The sequence below is a fragment of the Branchiostoma floridae genome, chromosome 4 (genome assembly GCF_000003815.2).
Source record: "Branchiostoma floridae strain S238N-H82 chromosome 4, Bfl_VNyyK, whole genome shotgun sequence".
NCBI lineage: Eukaryota > Metazoa > Chordata > Leptocardii > Amphioxiformes > Branchiostomatidae > Branchiostoma > Branchiostoma floridae.
Genome location: NC_049982.1, coordinates 16,175,873 through 16,193,423, shown reverse-complemented (window position 1 = coordinate 16,193,423; position 17,551 = coordinate 16,175,873). Strand labels below are relative to the sequence as shown.

The window sequence follows — 17,551 nt, the reverse complement described above, 5'->3', positions numbered from 1 at the left end:
AGTACATGGTGAGATTTTCTTGATATAACAATACTCAGCAAGATATCTGTAGATGAAAAGTTACAGACTCATGCAAAAAAAACAGTACATGGTGACCAAACCACCTCGCCTTGGTGAGTTGTTGATGAATAGTGAGTAAAGTGGGTATATAAACAGTGTCAGTAATGACTTACTCTAGAGGCTAGATGACAGTGTGAGTGTAGAAATGTAATGGAGGGTGTGGGGCTACCTTTGGCCCATACTCTCACCTTGGAAGGCTGGACCTTGTCCATGAGAGGAAATGTAAGCATGCAAGTCACATAAGCCACATGCAGTTAGTACACAGTAAAGCTGGCCATATTTGCATACAGTTTGGAACCTCTATCAACTGAAGTGCAAATTTGTGACATCATCTAAAGTCAGTATTGGACGGTCCTATCAATGATTACTTGAACTACACTGTAAAGAAAGAATTTTCTGAGTAGAATTATCACTGCAGGCATGCAGTTAGTGTGCAGTAATGATGGTGACACGGGTGCAGGACTCACTCTCAGGGTCTGTTCCAGGTACTGGATCTCCTCCCTCCCATGTGCCAGGTCTCGAGCATGTTTCTGATCAGCAAATCATCACAGATATTGTAGATTGGTTTGGTTCAATTCAGGATTATTCCATTAGCAAACTTCAAGAGGGCAGTGAGGAATATTTTGAACACAGATTTTGAATCCGTTAGCTGTTTATTTCAGATTGTCTGATCTCCCTTATCCCTCTACAGCATTTTGAAAAAATAAATCCTGACTGTCCTCCAGAACATGGGGAATGGATGTGACTTTGATCAAAGTGGAAATCAATTTTATTGATAATCTAGATACATATATGTATGTGGCATTATCTATCACCTGTTATACAGATAGTGCAAAACATTGATTTGTTAAAGTTCAGGTCTATTTACCAATACAATGCTTGAAACTACCCATATCCTATCCTCAACAATCTGTAAACAATGTAACAGTTGTAAAACTCTCACCTTGATATCTTCCTGCAGCTGTCTCTCTGCCTTACTGACATCATCCAACTGATCTTCCTTGTCCTGCAAAATAGAATAAGGAAATATTGTAAAGTTTGAAAAGATATAAGCAAACTCTGGTAAAAGCCACTTGCAAACTAAAATATGCAAGAACACTCAGTCTCATTCATACATGAAGGTTAGCCTGTAAAAATAGATTGGTGTCAACAATAACAGTGAGAATAACCTAATATTTGCAATCAAAGTATGGCATAGATTAACTGCCAAAAGATACTGTCATCCCCATAATAATCAGAATCATATTGCTTTTCTATGCAATCTTACCTTCACTTCTCCTTGTAAATCTTCTAAGGCCTTCTGAAGATTCTTCAGAGCATCATCTTTCACCTTAGGAACGTAAGAAAAGGTGTTAGAAGTATAACAAAGCCAGCATTCCACTTCAGGCACTGACTAGTCACTGTTTATGCGCTTACACTGTTTTTAAGTTTCTTTCCAATCTATTGAAAAATGCTAACTCTTTAAATCCAACACTGGAATTAATACTATAGGGTCTTACCCCTCTAAATTTTCAGATGAACACCATTTCGAAAATTTGTCATTGTTAGCTTTTCTTAAGTAGCTAATACTTTAGAAATGAAGAAAAGAAACACTTCTAACCTGGTTGTTCTTCTGCAGTTGTTCAATTGTTTCCTGTAACTCCCTCACATTTTGATCCTCAGCACCATCCTCCGCAGGTTGTGCAGGTGGATCGTCTGCCAGGCTGTTCTCCTCACTCCTGTCGTAGAACCGCCTGCGCCTGGTCCCCACCGGAACAGTGAAGCCACGAGACAGACCCTTACGCTGACGACGGTTTTCAACCCACTTGTTGATTTGCTCCTGGACAAAAAGAAAAACATGAGGTTATACAATGTGCATGACTAGTCTACATGTAGGTCTTATCCACACAAACGCAAACACAGAAATGCATCCTAGCAGGAGTGGGATGTATAATGCCACCATGGGTATACAGCATACATTTGTCAAGAATACATTGAAATGACATGTGTATGGTGACATGCTGACAACTTTAATTCAACTTTAACTTTAACTATAAGAGTCTAAGGAATGGTCAATAAATTGTCCTTTGAATAGGATTTCATGCTTTCACAAACTGAAAATGAGAATTCCACAGGGAAAGAACTAACCTGAGGATCAAACAGCCCAGTGGGAGGAGTAGCTGTTGTGTCCAGGCTGCTGTCTGCTCCCAGTAGTGTCCTCCCTAGCCCACTGTCTGGCATGCTCCCATCTCCTGGGGACTTCAGCGGACTTTGTGCCTCAAATGCTGCTACACGGGCTGCAACAGCACCTTCCTCTGGGAGGTCTAACCCAAAATATACAGACTTTAGATTTCCAATTTACAGCTTAAAAGATCTCACAGTAATAATGGATAATAACTTCTCCAGCATTTTAACAGCTATTCACTATCACATCTGCAAGACTGCCTCACCTTCCCCATCCTGATCAGTATCAGAACCAGCATCGTCCTGTGGTGAGGTAAAGGTGGCGACCTTGGCAGCCACAGAACCCAGCTGAGGGAACTCCTGGGGAGGGGGGGTTGGAGGGGAGGTCTGTATGGTAGGGACGGCCCCAGCCTCGGACCCTTCGGACTCTGTCGTCTGCGCTCTGGGGCGGGTGGGAGGCGGGGCAGAGCTGGGGAGGGGCGGAGCTTCGGCTTCACTGTCCATGTCTGACACATCCCCCATGGTATGCTGGGATACCTGGGATCCCGAGCGAGGTCGGAAGTGTGGCGGAGTGGAGGTGGGGAGGGGAGGAATGCCGCGGGAGACAGGCTTCTGTTGTAGCTTTTGTTCCAGCAGGTTCCTAATGTCCACATTCTACAAAGAGAGACAAATTCAAATTTACTAGACATAGTAATTCAGTGCCCTTGGTAATGGTACAGACAATTTGTGGAAATTGTGTTATTAGGAGCTGTGATTATGAGATGCTTCACTCAATATAGACCACATGGAGAGAAAACTGTGGCTTATGATGAGAGATCCATTTTCTGTGACAAGTTACATTCTTCAGTAATGCACTCTTAATGGTGGATGCAGGCCCCAGATGGTGCCACCTGTCACATCAAGAGCCTCATGGCCTGTTAGAGCAGTGAGTGAGTGGGTGAGTGCTAGCAGCGATGGGTGACAGTCAGGGTCTATGGTGGTGATTGGTATTATCACTTGTCACATCAACAGTCTCATGGCCCATTAGAGCAGTGAGTGAGTGTTAGCAGCAATGGGTCTATGGTGGTGATTGGTATATCAGAGAAACACTAAGTCTTGTCATCTCCAATCAGCAAACATTTTCACCCCAAACAGACACACACAACACGGGGTCGGATCAATCAGGATCATCATGCTGTGATGCTGTGGGCTCCAGCACAACTACCTTCATGGGATCCTGCACCAAGGACGGGGATATTTCATCCTCCTCCACCATCACCAGTTCACAATGCACAAGCCCGTCTGGGACGGCCTCCATGAAGGCTTCGCCCGCCGGGAGAGCGTTTACCAAGTTCTGTACTTCCTGGTCCAGCTGCTCCGGGCTCAGCCTGCCGACCGTGTGGGGGGACCGCGCCGGGCTGGAGACGGGGCGGGGGATCTCCGGCTCTGCCACCACTGCGCGGCCATGCTGGTCTACAGTGATGTCCATCCAGGAAAGATCCGTCTGTATGCGCTTGTTCCGAACATCACTGACAGGTCCGGCTAATGTAGCATCCTGGATTAGACACATGACATACCATCTGTCAAGTCTCCCGTGCAATCCTAACAATACGTTTCCCTAAAGCACTGATACATGTAGGTCTATTTTGAACACCTATCACCAAGGTATAGGACATACCAAGCACAACTGTACCTGTAATGTTGGCTAAGATTTCCCCAAGGTAGAACACAATCTGAGACAAACATTTTCATCAGCAAAATCATACTTTTGCTAGCAAATAATCCAGCACGAGAACAGGATATAGCAGTTTTGTATACACCTGCCTCCAGTATGTTATTATGGGCTCCACTCTTGATGTCCTCATTTGCATATCAAAACCCAAGGATTTCAAGGAGGCTCAAGTATCTCATTTGCATATCAAGCCTTGTTGGTTAAACACCTCTTCTAAAGGAACTTAGACTGAGGTTGGAGGTCCTTACAAATACACCAGCTGTTTTGACTCAGACGTGGGTTTCAAGTTAATTTCGAGTGGTTTCAATTGGCAGCAGTAAGGGCAATACATATAAAACACCACTTCACAAATGTTGTTATCCATAATTTTCCTTGACAGAAACAACTCCGATCAATTTGCTAACAGGCAAGAGTTCCTAAGGTAACAGAACTCCTGATATAACACAGACTGTTGGTATTGTATCAACATCCCTCTCCTGGGAATCAAGCTTAATGTGGATTAACTTGACAAGTATATAAGTGAACAGTCTCATGGGAACCACTAATCAAACTCATTGCAAAGCCTTTATTGTATAATGCTTAGAACGTATGTGCACTGAAATTTGCTATCAACCTTCTCAAGTGTTTGTGTGCACTTTCTCTTACGACTAATGCTACAGGATCTGGAAAATTCACAAGAGCTCACCCTCAACTTGGTCTTGAGCTGATGTACCTGAGCCTGCAGTTCCTCATGTTCCTGCTGGAGGGCCTCAAAATTCTGTGGATTTATGTACATGTATGTATTAGACTGTCACATTGATGACAGCAGTTATTTCAAACTTGTCTAATTAACATTTTCCCTGTAAATTAGAAATGAACAAAACATCTGTGCTGGCTCTACCATGCAGGCTACATGTAGAAAGAAAGAAGATGAATAACAAAAGGTGTTAGTTTCTATATCATATATCTCTGAAGAACATACCTTTTAAAACACTCAATTCTACCAGCCATGCACTGCCATACCTGTACCCTCTTATCAAGCAAGCTTACATGTATATAGTTCAAGATATCAGCAGAAACTTCTCTTTATCAGCCTTAACTACAGTGTAATTAACCTTCACCCTGCTGCACCCAAAGGTGTACTGATTAAAGCAGCAGTCAGCAAGGGAGGGTTAAACGGAGAGATTAGGAAGGCTTTCAAACATCTATCCATACACGGCCGTGGTGAGGTCTAGTCAAAAGCTGGTATGTTAGAAAAGTAAGGAAAGTTATTAGTGGGTATATGGTAATGTGAGAAGATATTTCTCTGAAGTATCCTGCACTGCTGCACCTTTTGGAGCTTTGAGGCTTGACTGTTGATCCTGGAACTTTGTCTTGAATGCTGAAAGAAAGATGATCAATATTGCACAATGAAACTAGCTCTGACATGTTATCATGACAATGATTGTATTTACATGCACCTGTGCCTTTCCTTTAAACTACTTTTATCTCAACTGATAGAAGTCTGTCTGGCAAGCTTAGTATTGTATCATCCAGAAATGCCCAGTGATGTATACATATTTACTTCAAAGTGTTTTTTGCATATCAATACAATAATGATTTCATCAGGTTTTAAGTATAAAGCATAATTCATTTTAACAGATGTGATAGTTACCTGTATTCTGTCCCTGAGCTCTTCCTCCTCCTCTTCAAGGTCATCCAGTTTGTCCTCTGTCTCCCTCAGGAGTGACACCTGGACAGGTCAGAGCTTTACGTCAGCAACTGTTCAAGAAATCCATATCTCCCACTTCTGCCCTTAATGTCTGGAGAAGACATTAATTGTCTCAATGCAATTAAGATAAAACTCTTTTTTACCAAAGGTAGTGAACATTTACTGTACCTGAGCCTTTAGCCTGTCCAACTCTTCCCTGGGCAGCCGCACCATGTCAGTACTGTCTTGTTGCTGTACCTGAGCCTTTAGCCTGTCCAGCTCATCCCTGGGCAGCTGTACCATGTCAGTACCATCCTGCTGGTACTCAAGTTCATCCAGTCTGTCCAGTAGAGCCTGCTCACTTCCTTCAAGCTCCTGCACTCTCTGCAATAAGTATTACCCACAGAGTTTTATGTAAGAGAAAGGAAATACTTGGGAGAAAGGAAGTACATGTATTCTCTGTTATTCCAACTTCTTTCATATTATGAGAAGATGTAATCTGAAAGATACATCACATCATGATAGGTTGTGTGTTAATTTACCTTTTTGGCATCTTGCAATTCCTCCTCCAATTCTGCTAACCTTTTCTGTTGATTGGAGGATGTCTGTTCCTGCAAAAGTCACACATATAGGGAATGGTGTTTAGTAAAACAGCTCCACATTTGGTAAGAATAAACCATACATACATGAGAGCTTTTGGCTTTGGTTTAAATCAATGAATATCATGATTGGAGTGTTTTCCTAGCACTCAACTACAAATCTTAAGACCTTTTCAGCATTTGATTTCTTGAACACTAAGTACTTAAGACAATTGTCCTGAATAGATAAAACCAAGAAAGGGAAGGCGCAGGAATTTGAAATACCTGCTTCAAAATTGATAGAAAAAGAACACAACAATTTAACACAACAATTGTGTACCTCTGTATCAGAAGGCTGTGCTCCCATCTCCATCTCCAGAATCCTCTCCTGCTGCTGAAGGTCCTTCTCCTCTAGCTCCAGAACCTTCCTCTCCAGCTCCTCCTTCTCCTTCAGCAGCTCAGCTACTGTATCATCTAACCCACCGGAGTCAACTCCCTGCAGCCTGGCTTTCAGTTCTGCATTCTCTCTCTCCACCTCTGGAACAGTGTGCTGTTTCTTTGCTTCTGCATTCCTGAGGTCAAGGACCCTCTTGTTCAGTGCGGTCTCTGCCTCCTCGAGCTCCTGTATTCTCATTTTCAGCTCAGAATTCTCCAATGCCAGACTCTGTTCTTCGTCCTCTTTATTTTGTTGCCCACTTTCGTCTGCATTCTGGAGCTCCTGTAATCTATCCCTTAGCAACTTCTCTGATGCCTCAAGTTCTTGAACTTTCTCTTCTAGGTCTGACTTCTCCTGGATTACTTTTTCTAGTAGCTCACTTAAATCCTCCTCATTCTCACTTGGCTTTGTTCTTGTCTCCTCAGTATTGGCAAAGTCACTCATTCTATGCTTCAAAGAGACTTCTGACTGCTCCAGCTCTTTGATCTTATCTTTGAGGTTTCCATTTTCTTGCTGCAACTCATTAACTGCATCCTTCAGAGCTTTTTCTGATGTTTTCAGGTCTTCTAGCTCCTTCTCCAAGGAGCCATTTACATCATTGAGAATCTCAACTTCTTGCTTCAGGTTTTCTTCAGAACCTTGAAGGTCCTTGACCTGCTGTGTCAGCGATGCTTTAGATTCCTCCAAGATTTTACATTTTTCTGAGAGGAGCTGTTCTTCTGCCTCTAGCTCCTTGCACTTGTTCTCCCAGTTGACTTCATGTTTGTCTAATCTAGCACTCTCTGTGAAGGACTCAGCTGCACTCATGTCTTCTGTACCCTGCAGTTTCCCGATCTCATCTGCCAGAGAGTCTCCTTCTGTTTCCTGGTTTTGCACTGACTTTTTTCTTTCCTTCTTCTTATTCAGATCACCGTCATCAAAGACTACCCCAAACTCAAACAGCTGCTCCTTGAGCTCTTCCTCGGATGTCTCAAGCTCAAAGATTCTTTCCTTAAGCTTGACCTGTGTGAGGTGCAGTACTTCAATCTGGTCCTTAAAGCCAGCCTCCCTCTCACTCATGATGCTGTCAGCCTGTCCCAGCGTCTCACGGAGAGCATCTTCTGAAGCCTCCAGGTCTGCGATTCTGGCCTTCAGCTGTGTCTCTGTTTCCTCTGAGTCAATCAGCTGACTCCGAAGCCACTGTAATTCACTGCCTGGGTCACTCCCTGGATCCTCAGGCTGACTAATGGAACTGACTTTTTCAAGCTTCTCCATCAGCTCTTCTTCAGACTTCTCCAGGATTTCAACACGTTCTTGAAGTGCTTGTTCTGAAGCTTCCAGCTCAGCGATCCTTTCCCTCAGCTGAGCCTCTGTTTCTTCAAAGTCACTCAACTGCCTTCTTAATGACTGCAAGTCACTTCCTGCTTCACTGCTTAGATCATGTAGCTCTGACATGTCATCAGCTTTTTCAGGCTTCTCTGTCAAGTCTTGTTCAGATTTCTCAACAGGCTGAGGAAGAAATCCTTCCAAAGCCTCAAGGCCAGAAATCCTTTCCTTATGTTGCATTTCAGCTTGTTCAAAGTCCCTGACTTGCTCTCTTAGATGTTGTACTTCATTTTCAACCTCACTGCTCTGCTCTGCAATGGCATTGGCCTTATCAAGCTTCTCCAATAAGTCCTTCTCAGACTTTTCCAGAATTTCAACACGTTCCTGCAGGGCAGCTTCTGAAGCTTCCAGCTCAGCAACTCTTTCTACTAGAAGGTCCTCTGACTGCCCTTGGTCTTCAGGCTGAGATTCAGAGTTCACTTTCTCAAGTTTTTCCATCAACTCTTGTTCTGACTTCTCCAGTGTCCCAATACGTTCAGCCAGCTTTGCCTCTCTGTCTGTGAAGTCTCTCGCAGCTTCACCAAGTTCATCAACTTTAGTGTTTGCACACTTAAGTGATTCACCTAGTTCTCTTGCCTTCTCATTAGCACAGTTCAGGGATTCAGTCAGTACCATTTCCTTTGCCTCCGCATCTGTAAGTCTACTCCTCAACTGGGATTCAGACTCTTCTAACTCATGGATCCTTCTTGACAAAGACTTGTCATTCTCAGTAGCTTCATCTCTCTCCTGCTTTGTTTTTGCCAATTCTTCTCGTAACTCCCTTTCGATTCTCTCCAGTTCCAAGACCCTATCTTTCAGAGTTTCAGCTGTTGCCTTTGCTTCCTCCAACTCTAGCTGTAGCCTTCTTTCAGACATCTCCAACTCTTTGATCGTGCGTCTGGCATGGCTCTCACTCTCGCTCTCAGTACCACTCTGTCCGATCCCCTCCAGTTCCTGGACCCTCATTCTCCAGTCTTCTTCTGCTGCCTTCAGATCTGAAACCTGGATTCGCAATGCTTCTGATTCTCTTGCCATCACTTTGTTTTCTTCTGTAAGACTTTTTTGTTGAACTTCAAGGTCCAACACTTTCTGTAAGAGATCGTCCTTTTCTGCACCTTTCAACAAAATCAGCTGCTCTTTGTATGTTGTGACTGTTACCTCCAGTTCTTTAATCTTTAGTTTCAGCCGCTCCTCTTCCTGCAGCAGCTGATGGTGCTTCCCCAGCAGAGGACAGTTTACTCTCCTGCATTCTGCAGGATCAACTCCAAATATCGCACGATCCAGCCCATCTCCTATTGCCTTCTGATGGGCCAGTTTCTGTTCAAACACCATGGTGGCCATCTCCAAAGTGCCAATAGCACACTCCTGTTGCTCTTGGTCCTCTTTGAAACTTTCATAGTCCTCTGGCTGGTCTTTCCCCTCCTGTGCTCTGGACAGGTTTGCGCTGAGCAGATGTATGGATGTTTCCAGCTCAGTGTTCCTAGTACGGAGGTGAGACTCACACTTCCTGACCCGCTCAAGCTCCTCCTGTAAGGCGTACTTGCTGGCTTCAAGCTCACGGATCCTCTTCTTGGCACTTTCGCTGACATCCGGCCAAAAGTGAGCAAACCCATATCCAACCTTGGGCTCCTCTGGTTTCTCAGGGAGTGGACTGCTCTGATCCTGCCCTGCAGATGACCTCAGGGAATCCTCAAGCTCCCTTATCTTTTGCATCAGCCTGACATTCTCTTTCTCAACATTTGTAATTATGTTGTCCTCTTCCTGTCCTTCTGTCTGTATGTTTTTTTCCTCCAAAATCTTTGGAATCCTAATTGTCATACTAGTCTTCCTGAGATCAGGTTCCACTTCCTTTGCTACGTTTACTGTCTGTGTCTCTTTGTCTTCCACAGGAATAGGAACCCTTGTTGGCATGGCAAGAGGAGTAACATCTTCAGCCTCTGTCTGTGTCTCTTTCTCCTCAGATACCTTTGTAGTATTGGCAGATGAATTGCTGTCTCTCTTGAACTCCCAATTCTCAAGTTTTTTCCACAACTCTGTCTCATCTTCATCGAGGTCCATGGAGCTGCCTCTCGCTCTTGAGCCTTCTGAACTAAACCCAGGCAAACTACTCCCTGCAATCTCCAACTCTTTCATAGTTTCCTGAAGATCTTCAAGTTCATCCTTCAGTCTGTTGTTCTCCTCCTGAAGGTCACCCTCTGTGGTCTTGAAGTCTTTGACAACTTCCTTCAGAGTTGTCTCTTTCTCTTCTAGAAGCCAGATTTTTTCCTTTAAGCTCAGACACTCCTTCTTTAGCTCAACTTCAGCAGCCCTCACACTTTCTAATGCATGTGTCAACTCTTCTTGAGTATTGTTGTGTTTCTTGGCCTCCATTCTTAATCTGTCATTTTCCTCTTCTACAGACTTCAGCCTGGAAACTTCATCCCTGAGTTTGGCATTTTTGTCCTCAAGACGTTTCTCTGATGCAGTCATCTTCTCCATCATTTCCTTGAACTCACTGGCCTGCTTTTCAATGTCTTCAATAATCTCCTTCAAGTTGTGGTTTTCTTCTTGTAGAATGCTTTCTCTGGCAGCCAGATCCTCTGCTTGGGCCTTGATTTTTCTATTTTCCTCTTCTATTTTGCGTATTCTATTTTCTGAGTCAATACTTCTTGTTGGATTTGTTGTGGCAGTGCTGTCTTCAACAGAATGTTTCTGCACCTCAAGGTCTTGTAGCTTTTCTTTAAGATCAGCATTTTCAACCTCAAGTTTACTGCTTGAGTCTGTAAGCCTGTCAATAAGCTCCTTATATCTGTTGACGTTTTCCTCTAAATCTTCTATTCTCTCTTTCTGTCCATCAATATCCTGCAAGGAACTTTCTGACTGTTTGAGAATATTTTCTTTAAGTTCTGAGTTTTCTGCTTTAAGTGAGACCTCTGATGTGGACAGTTCCTCCACCAAGCCCCGCAGCTCCTTATCACTGCCTTCTAGTAATTCCACTCTTTCCTTCAGCTGAGAGTTCTCCTCCTTTAAGGACTCACCCTGGACAGACAACTCATCAACCTTCTCCTTAAGTTTTCTCTCACTGTCTTCCAGGTCTTGAATTCTTTCCTTAAGACTTGAGGTGTCCTCCTATCAAACAAAAACAGCCAAGAGATTATGTCAAGAAATTGAATAAACACAGCCAATGACATTGTCATGTTATTTGTCAATCAAAAACTTTCATGGTAAAAATATTTTTTCCAGAAAGAATATAAAATAGACTTACATGAGGAATATTCTCCAATTCTTTTCTCCTGGTCTCCAATTCCGTTATCTTAAGTACAAAAAATGATTTGAATTCAATGAATGAATAAATAAATGAAAAGTAGCCAAAGTGTAGAATTCAACATAGTAACAGTTAGCACCAAGTAATCATGAACAGCACCTTTTACAGTTTATAACAAGACAAACATACTGACATCTCTAAAAATCATATGCAGGAACAATCATTCTTGACTCCTTTAATTTTCAAAATCCATGGGTTATTCCAAGTGCCCATACTAGGCAACCTGTCGATGACCTAAATCATGCGCACATCTTTGCAGACATACTAGTATACCAAGAAAGAGAGTAAGATAAGAACATCTCTCACCTTCTGCAGCACATCTGATGATGACAGTGCCAGGGGGGACTCTGGGTCAGACTCATAACTAGCCTGATGAAAAACAAACAGTCAGCTATATAAATATGTACATTCTTTTGTCTTTATTATCTTTTCCACATCTAATTATGATAATTATCATCATTGTAAAATGTACTGAATACCCCCCCCCCCCAATCAACTCAGCCATAGGTTATTACAAGTAATCGCTTTAGGGAAGACAGCTTTCTATTATAGATTTCTCCATAAACAGACCTAATCACAATTAAGGAACAAATTGCCCATTCTTAATTATGTGTGCTGTATTGTACACCATAATAGAAAGCTGTATTGGCATTACCTTCTATCGACATTAGCATTTAATTACACTCTGGATTGATTATCAACATGACAGATTTCCACTTTCTGTGCGTACACAATCGGTGAATAGTCTTTTGCAAAAAGATTTCCACTACATACAAAATTCACCATGTCGTTGAATTTTGAATAACACCAAAATGAATTTTGATGAACACCAAAATGAATAGTCCATACCCTGATGTCTTCCAGCTGTTTGATGTAGGCCTTGTGTCTCTCCTCTTCCTGCTCCAAGTCAGACAGTCTCTATATGGGGAAATCAGTCACCAGGTTATAGTACAAGTTATAATAAGAGCTCATGACCATTCCTTCAAGTAAACGAATTATAAGAGGACTACAGTTCAACCATTGTCCATAGTCATTAAAGCACTATATCAACATGCTATTTTCAAATTCAAGAATTCCTTAAGACTGTTAAAATTCATCTGTTAGGTCTATACAACATGTATATCCAACACCCTGAGAAAATGATCTACAATGTAATATATCCCCAGCATATGACACTGCATATCCAAACTGCGCATACATTGGGGGTGCTTCACTAGAAATCTCAGGGGATCTACTGGTGTTTTACCAACGGATATCGATAAATGTCACTTGGCATTACAACCCAACTATTCCTATGCTGCACAATCATGCTTGCTGTTAAAACAGTTCTAAACCTAAAATGTATCTTCAAATACCTTAGGGTGCAACTGTACAGTGTGTTAATCCACAATAGATGGAAATCAAAATGAAAACAAGAACAAAACGTCAAACTTTCCCAACCAACCTTCTGGGCCTCCTTGAGTTTGTCCAGGTTCTGAAACAGAAGCTCGTTCTCGTAGGTGCGACCTTGGGTTGAACTCTGCAGCTTCTGCTTCAGTTCCTCCACAATTCCTTCCAGCTTGTCTGCCTGTTGCCTGGCAACATCCTTCTCTGCCCTGGCCTTGGCCTCCATGAGTTTCAGCTGGGCGTTCTCGTCTTCTAGAGACTGGATCACAGTCGCAGTGGCCTCCCGAGCAGACTGGGCTTCAGCAACTGTCTGGACTTCCAACTCCTTAATTCTCTACAGGAAATCCATATTTAAGAGCCATTATTAAGGAATCAATATGTTAGATGAGAGTTTATTTCCTTAGGAATACTTGAGGCAGAAAGACATGAAAACAGATCCAAGAAACTAATTCCTCTACCCTATCATTACAACAACAGTTACTAGTCTGATAAAAATTTGCAGACTTAATGTTACTTACAGTCTGTTTCCCTTACTGACCTGGTTAGCTGCCTGTAGGTGCTGTTGTGTTGCCCCGTGATCATCTTCACTCTGGGACATCTGCTTGGTCAGGACAGTCTGTCCATATTGGAGGAAATTCAATGATTAACATCAGACAGCTTTTGGCTTCACAACATTTTTTAATCAATGCATTTCTTGATAGTCACATTTCTTAAAAACATAGAGACTTCTTGCACTGGATCCAAATTTGATTCTAAGGTCATAAAACTTTAGAATACTGTTTACTGGCATTGAATTACATTATAGCTCGCTTCTCGAAGTCCTGTAAACAATAAAGGTGCTTATGAATAGCCACCAAGGTACTGCAGATGATTAAATGAATGAAAAATCAACAGAACCTGTAACATACCTTTTCCTCTGTCAGTTTCTTTACTGTATGTCCGAGGTCATCTTCTAATGATCTCCAGTCTTTCAGTTTCTATTTGAAATACATTAAAAGTTGTGAATGCTTCACGTAAGTTTGTCCTCTTCCTAGCACTTATGCAGTATTGTGTAGCCGCTATACAATGTGCTAACATGTTAAAAAGTATTATTTTGCAATACAATCATCACCCCGACTGTATAAAGCAATAATCTTGAAAGAATTGTTACAAAATACAGATTTAATGGGGTTACATATAAACACCAGCCATAGCTTAACCAGGACACAATGCCTTGTAATACAAAACAAACATCACATTATTGACTTGGGCATGTTTCACCCCACCCATGATTCCTCCAGGTTCAGGTATGTATCACCTGGGTAACCAGTGACTCATTAAAGTACTGATCAGCACATATCATACAACATGTTCTGCTGCACTTTATGTTCGTGGAAACAATAATGTTATGGTAAAACATCACATTAGTGCCCAGAAAAAACTCCATTTATGGCAATGGGAATCCTGCCGTAACCTATTACTTTATTGTGATATGTCTCAATAATTACATCCAATTAATATAATGATTAATCAAATTTGAGTGCCTCAAAGATATTTGCACTTTCAGTGAGAGCTAAAAATACCTGACAGACTGTCTGAAGATACAGTCATGTAGTACATGTATTAAGTTATCTAGGCTGCACTCACACATAAACAGTGCTTGCCCTCCCCACTCATGCTACACACCTGTACATAGTGAAGCACACAGTCCACAGGTAAAACATGCCATGCTTACCTTATCCACCAGGTCTAGTATTGTCCTGGCCTGCAGCAGAACAAGCTGTTCCTCAGAATCCAAATCCTAAAATGTCAAAACACAAGAGAAAAATAAACAGTTGTGCTAACGTTCACCCACTCTGCAACCATGAGAGACGTACGGCAAACATTTGCTGGGTTATAAATAATTAATGTTGACCGTGATCAAATATTCAGGTCTCCATATCCGGACAATGAGCAGGTATCAAAGCAATTGGGTATTTACAGAAAAGGAAGTCCCTGTGGAACGCTGCCATTGGAGAGTACAAACTGACAGTTTAGATGGATTATCACAACATAATGTCCCACAATGTATCACAACAAATGTCCCACAACAGAAGCATTTAATTCAACAAAACATCATACACCATGAAGGAAAAACACACTGTCAGATAATATGATACTGTGTAGCATGACCTTATTGGATAATTTGCCTTTGTGAACAAGCAATACATACAATGTTCATTGTGTACAAATGTACATAATATTAACTTATTCAGGAATTTGACCTTTGACCCACTTACACCTGCAGAGTAGCACCATGTAAAATTGCAACCATAAAATTTTCTGTCCATTTGCAAATACATGTATGTGCAAATTAAGCATTACATGGTTTCAAACATGATATCAATATCAGGCAAATTGCTTAAAGCATTACGAAAAATTAAAGATTTGAATGTTGTGTTCATGTTGGAGTGATTGACCTATCCTATCAACAAAAAGATCCTTGGTCTTACCATTATATATACTGCAGATACAGTTTGGCAAAGCGGAAAAGTTGATTATTTTGTATACATCCCGTGGGCTGTATGTTTCAAGGATTACAAATTTGCATGACAACAGCTCCATCAATAGTGCCACTGTGTAACAGACATATTTGTCACATCTGTTGTGGTATCCAGGCAAGGGCCAGCCTAACTATGTTCCTGTCACACATCATTTTTGTACTTATTTGGACAACATTAGATTGAATGCATCAAGTATTTGGTAATGAAATAGACCAAGAAAAACAAAACAGAAATTGATATAGATAAAAAAAACATTTGTCATCCTTAAAGCTACCTCTAAAAAACTGTTCAAAGACATACAGTTTGACTCTTTCTAAAAATGTATTCATCATTATTATGAAGACCCAGTCATTCAGGGCCAATGACCTTGAGGCCCCTGAGGCCTCTCATTGTTCAATAAAAAAATTTTTTTTGCTTGCTTTCACTTGCCTATGAAAGACCCAGACACATGGTGACAGAGATATAATAGTTACATGATCATAACATGTAATTGGCTGATAGAAGTTCCCAGATATCCCAGTTCAAAAGATGAAACCTACAGCAGCTGTTACCAAGTTACAAAGGAATCAATAACTGGGTAAATCTGGGACATATTCCAAGAGGACAAATATCACAGTCACTGAATTGAACCATAATGTTTTATTCAACAGTTTCAACTGATGAATATATTGAACAGACACATAAGAATGTCCTTAAACTTAAGTTAAAGCTTTTTTTTAATTTTCAACTTTCTTATATCATATCAATGGACTTTTGACTAAATTCAGGTTGAGCCTATTCAGTCTTGGTCTAAGGATTATCAACTATGGAAGATTTGTAATTGGATGTAGACTGTGTCACAACATCATACTTTTAATCATAGGCAATTAATACTTCCAACATGTATTTCTAGGGTAACAACAGTAACAACAAACTTTAAGGTTATTCCGTGCATTTAAGTGTCTGACTGAGACTCACCTCTTTCTGTGTGACGTCTTCTAACTTTCTCTTCATCTCAAACACATTGATGTCCTGCCAAGTTCAACCAACAAAATCAGTCATCAAGACGTTTTGTTGTACTTTTGAAATGTAAATAAATGTGTTTATACAGAAATCATTCGCACTCATTACTAAAAACTACATGACTTGTCAATGAATACACAACCCTTGCTGTAGTACACAACATCGTAAAATTTGAGATTAGGATCCTAAGAAATCATTTACCTGCAAGCCCTCATCATTGCACAATCTCTGTATGGCACTGTAGTCATCATCACTGTTAGCAAACTGGCGCTGTGGAAGAACATGAAACTATGTTAGATCATGTTCTGGCAGATTATGTGTCATTGGTATATTGGTTATCTAATTGGGATGTACAAGAGGCAATTCTGTAAAGATCTAGAGCAACACATCTTAACAACTTGACACAGACTTTGGTGCAGCAAGCAATTTGATACTAGATAGTGCAGATAAGCTCAGGCTAGCAATATTGAGAGTTGTGCACTTTACAATACACATCAAGGCGTGCCACCAGTGCATCTACCAGTGTTTTAGCTACAGTTTATACAATTATACCTTGGCACCATCTACTGATGAGGTCTTCTCTCCCGAAACAAAGTCCTTAGGCCCCTGAGGTTAGAGTTTCATTTTTACAAGTTAGAAGGACCACCACACCATAGGACATGTAGTGTTACAGTAGCATGTCATGCAATGGAAAAAAACGTAGCAAGATTAGTTATTACATCAAATATAAAGGTGGTAGCTTTGACAAGGAACAAAAAGTAAAATTTATGCTATAATCAATTAAAAGAATAATTGTTTAATGCATAATGTGTGAATATCAATATTGTAAAGAGCAGTGACATTACCTTGAGAAGATATGTGGTTATATGTGGTAAATACCTGGTTACACTGCGGCAAAGGAGACTTTGTATTTAAGGAAAGAGCTGTAAAGTGATGAGAAACCCTGGAGAGACAGTACTATTGATTGACAGTACCTTGAGGAGTGGGGAGGAGCCCTGGGGAGACAGTACCTTGAGGAGTGGGGAGGAGCCCTGGGGGGACAGTACCTTGAGGAGTGGGGAGGAGCCCTGGGGAGACAGTACCTTGAGGAGTGGGGAGGAGCCCTGGGGAGACAGTACCTTGAGGAGTGGGGAGGAGCGCTCCTTCTCCTCCAGCTCCAGGATACGGAACTCCAGCAGCTCCATCTGCTCCTCTGTGTCCAACACCTGGTGCTGCAGCTGCTTCTCCACACCTGCAGGGATGTTAAACCTGATTACCGGTGGTGCTACCTACATCATTATTAACTTGAAATATGTTTTGTTTGTCAATTGACGATCTATTTATTTTTACATAAGTCTTTACTTTTTATTGTCTACATTGCTTCAGCTCAATTAAGA

At 41.5% G+C, this 17,551-nt stretch overlaps 1 protein-coding gene across 12 annotated transcripts in view; it reads right to left on the bottom strand.

Annotated features, from left to right (window-relative positions):
• LOC118414457 (centrosome-associated protein CEP250-like) overlaps nt 1–17,551 on the bottom strand; it is a 47,379-nt gene that overhangs the window by 9,533 nt on the left and 20,295 nt on the right. For 6 of the 12 annotated variants that reach the window (XM_035818499.1, XM_035818498.1, XM_035818500.1 and 3 more), the window contains 24 exons: nt 17,294–17,406; nt 16,728–16,781; nt 16,377–16,445; nt 16,131–16,184; nt 14,366–14,431; nt 13,560–13,628; nt 13,190–13,267; nt 12,710–12,985; nt 12,115–12,183; nt 11,572–11,634; nt 11,206–11,253; nt 6,522–11,069; nt 6,146–6,214; nt 5,793–5,987; nt 5,568–5,645; nt 5,244–5,294; nt 4,620–4,691; nt 3,428–3,757; nt 2,490–2,877; nt 2,188–2,363; nt 1,661–1,879; nt 1,328–1,390; nt 1,004–1,066; nt 528–590 (listed from right to left, as the gene is read on the bottom strand). In XM_035818499.1, coding sequence (XP_035674392.1) covers nt 528–590; nt 1,004–1,066; nt 1,328–1,390; nt 1,661–1,879; nt 2,188–2,363; nt 2,490–2,877; nt 3,428–3,757; nt 4,620–4,691; nt 5,244–5,294; nt 5,568–5,645; nt 5,793–5,987; nt 6,146–6,214; nt 6,522–11,069; nt 11,206–11,253; nt 11,572–11,634; nt 12,115–12,183; nt 12,710–12,985; nt 13,190–13,267; nt 13,560–13,628; nt 14,366–14,431; nt 16,131–16,184; nt 16,377–16,445; nt 16,728–16,781; nt 17,294–17,406 — 7,274 coding nt within the window. The remainder of the gene's footprint in view (nt 1–527; nt 591–1,003; nt 1,067–1,327; nt 1,391–1,660; nt 1,880–2,187; nt 2,364–2,489; nt 2,878–3,427; nt 3,758–4,619; nt 4,692–5,243; nt 5,295–5,567; nt 5,646–5,792; nt 5,988–6,145; nt 6,215–6,521; nt 11,070–11,205; nt 11,254–11,571; nt 11,635–12,114; nt 12,184–12,709; nt 12,986–13,189; nt 13,268–13,559; nt 13,629–14,365; nt 14,432–16,130; nt 16,185–16,376; nt 16,446–16,727; nt 16,782–17,293; nt 17,407–17,551) is intronic. The other 6 variants (XM_035818505.1, XM_035818507.1, XM_035818504.1 and 3 more) reach the window with 6 other exon arrangements.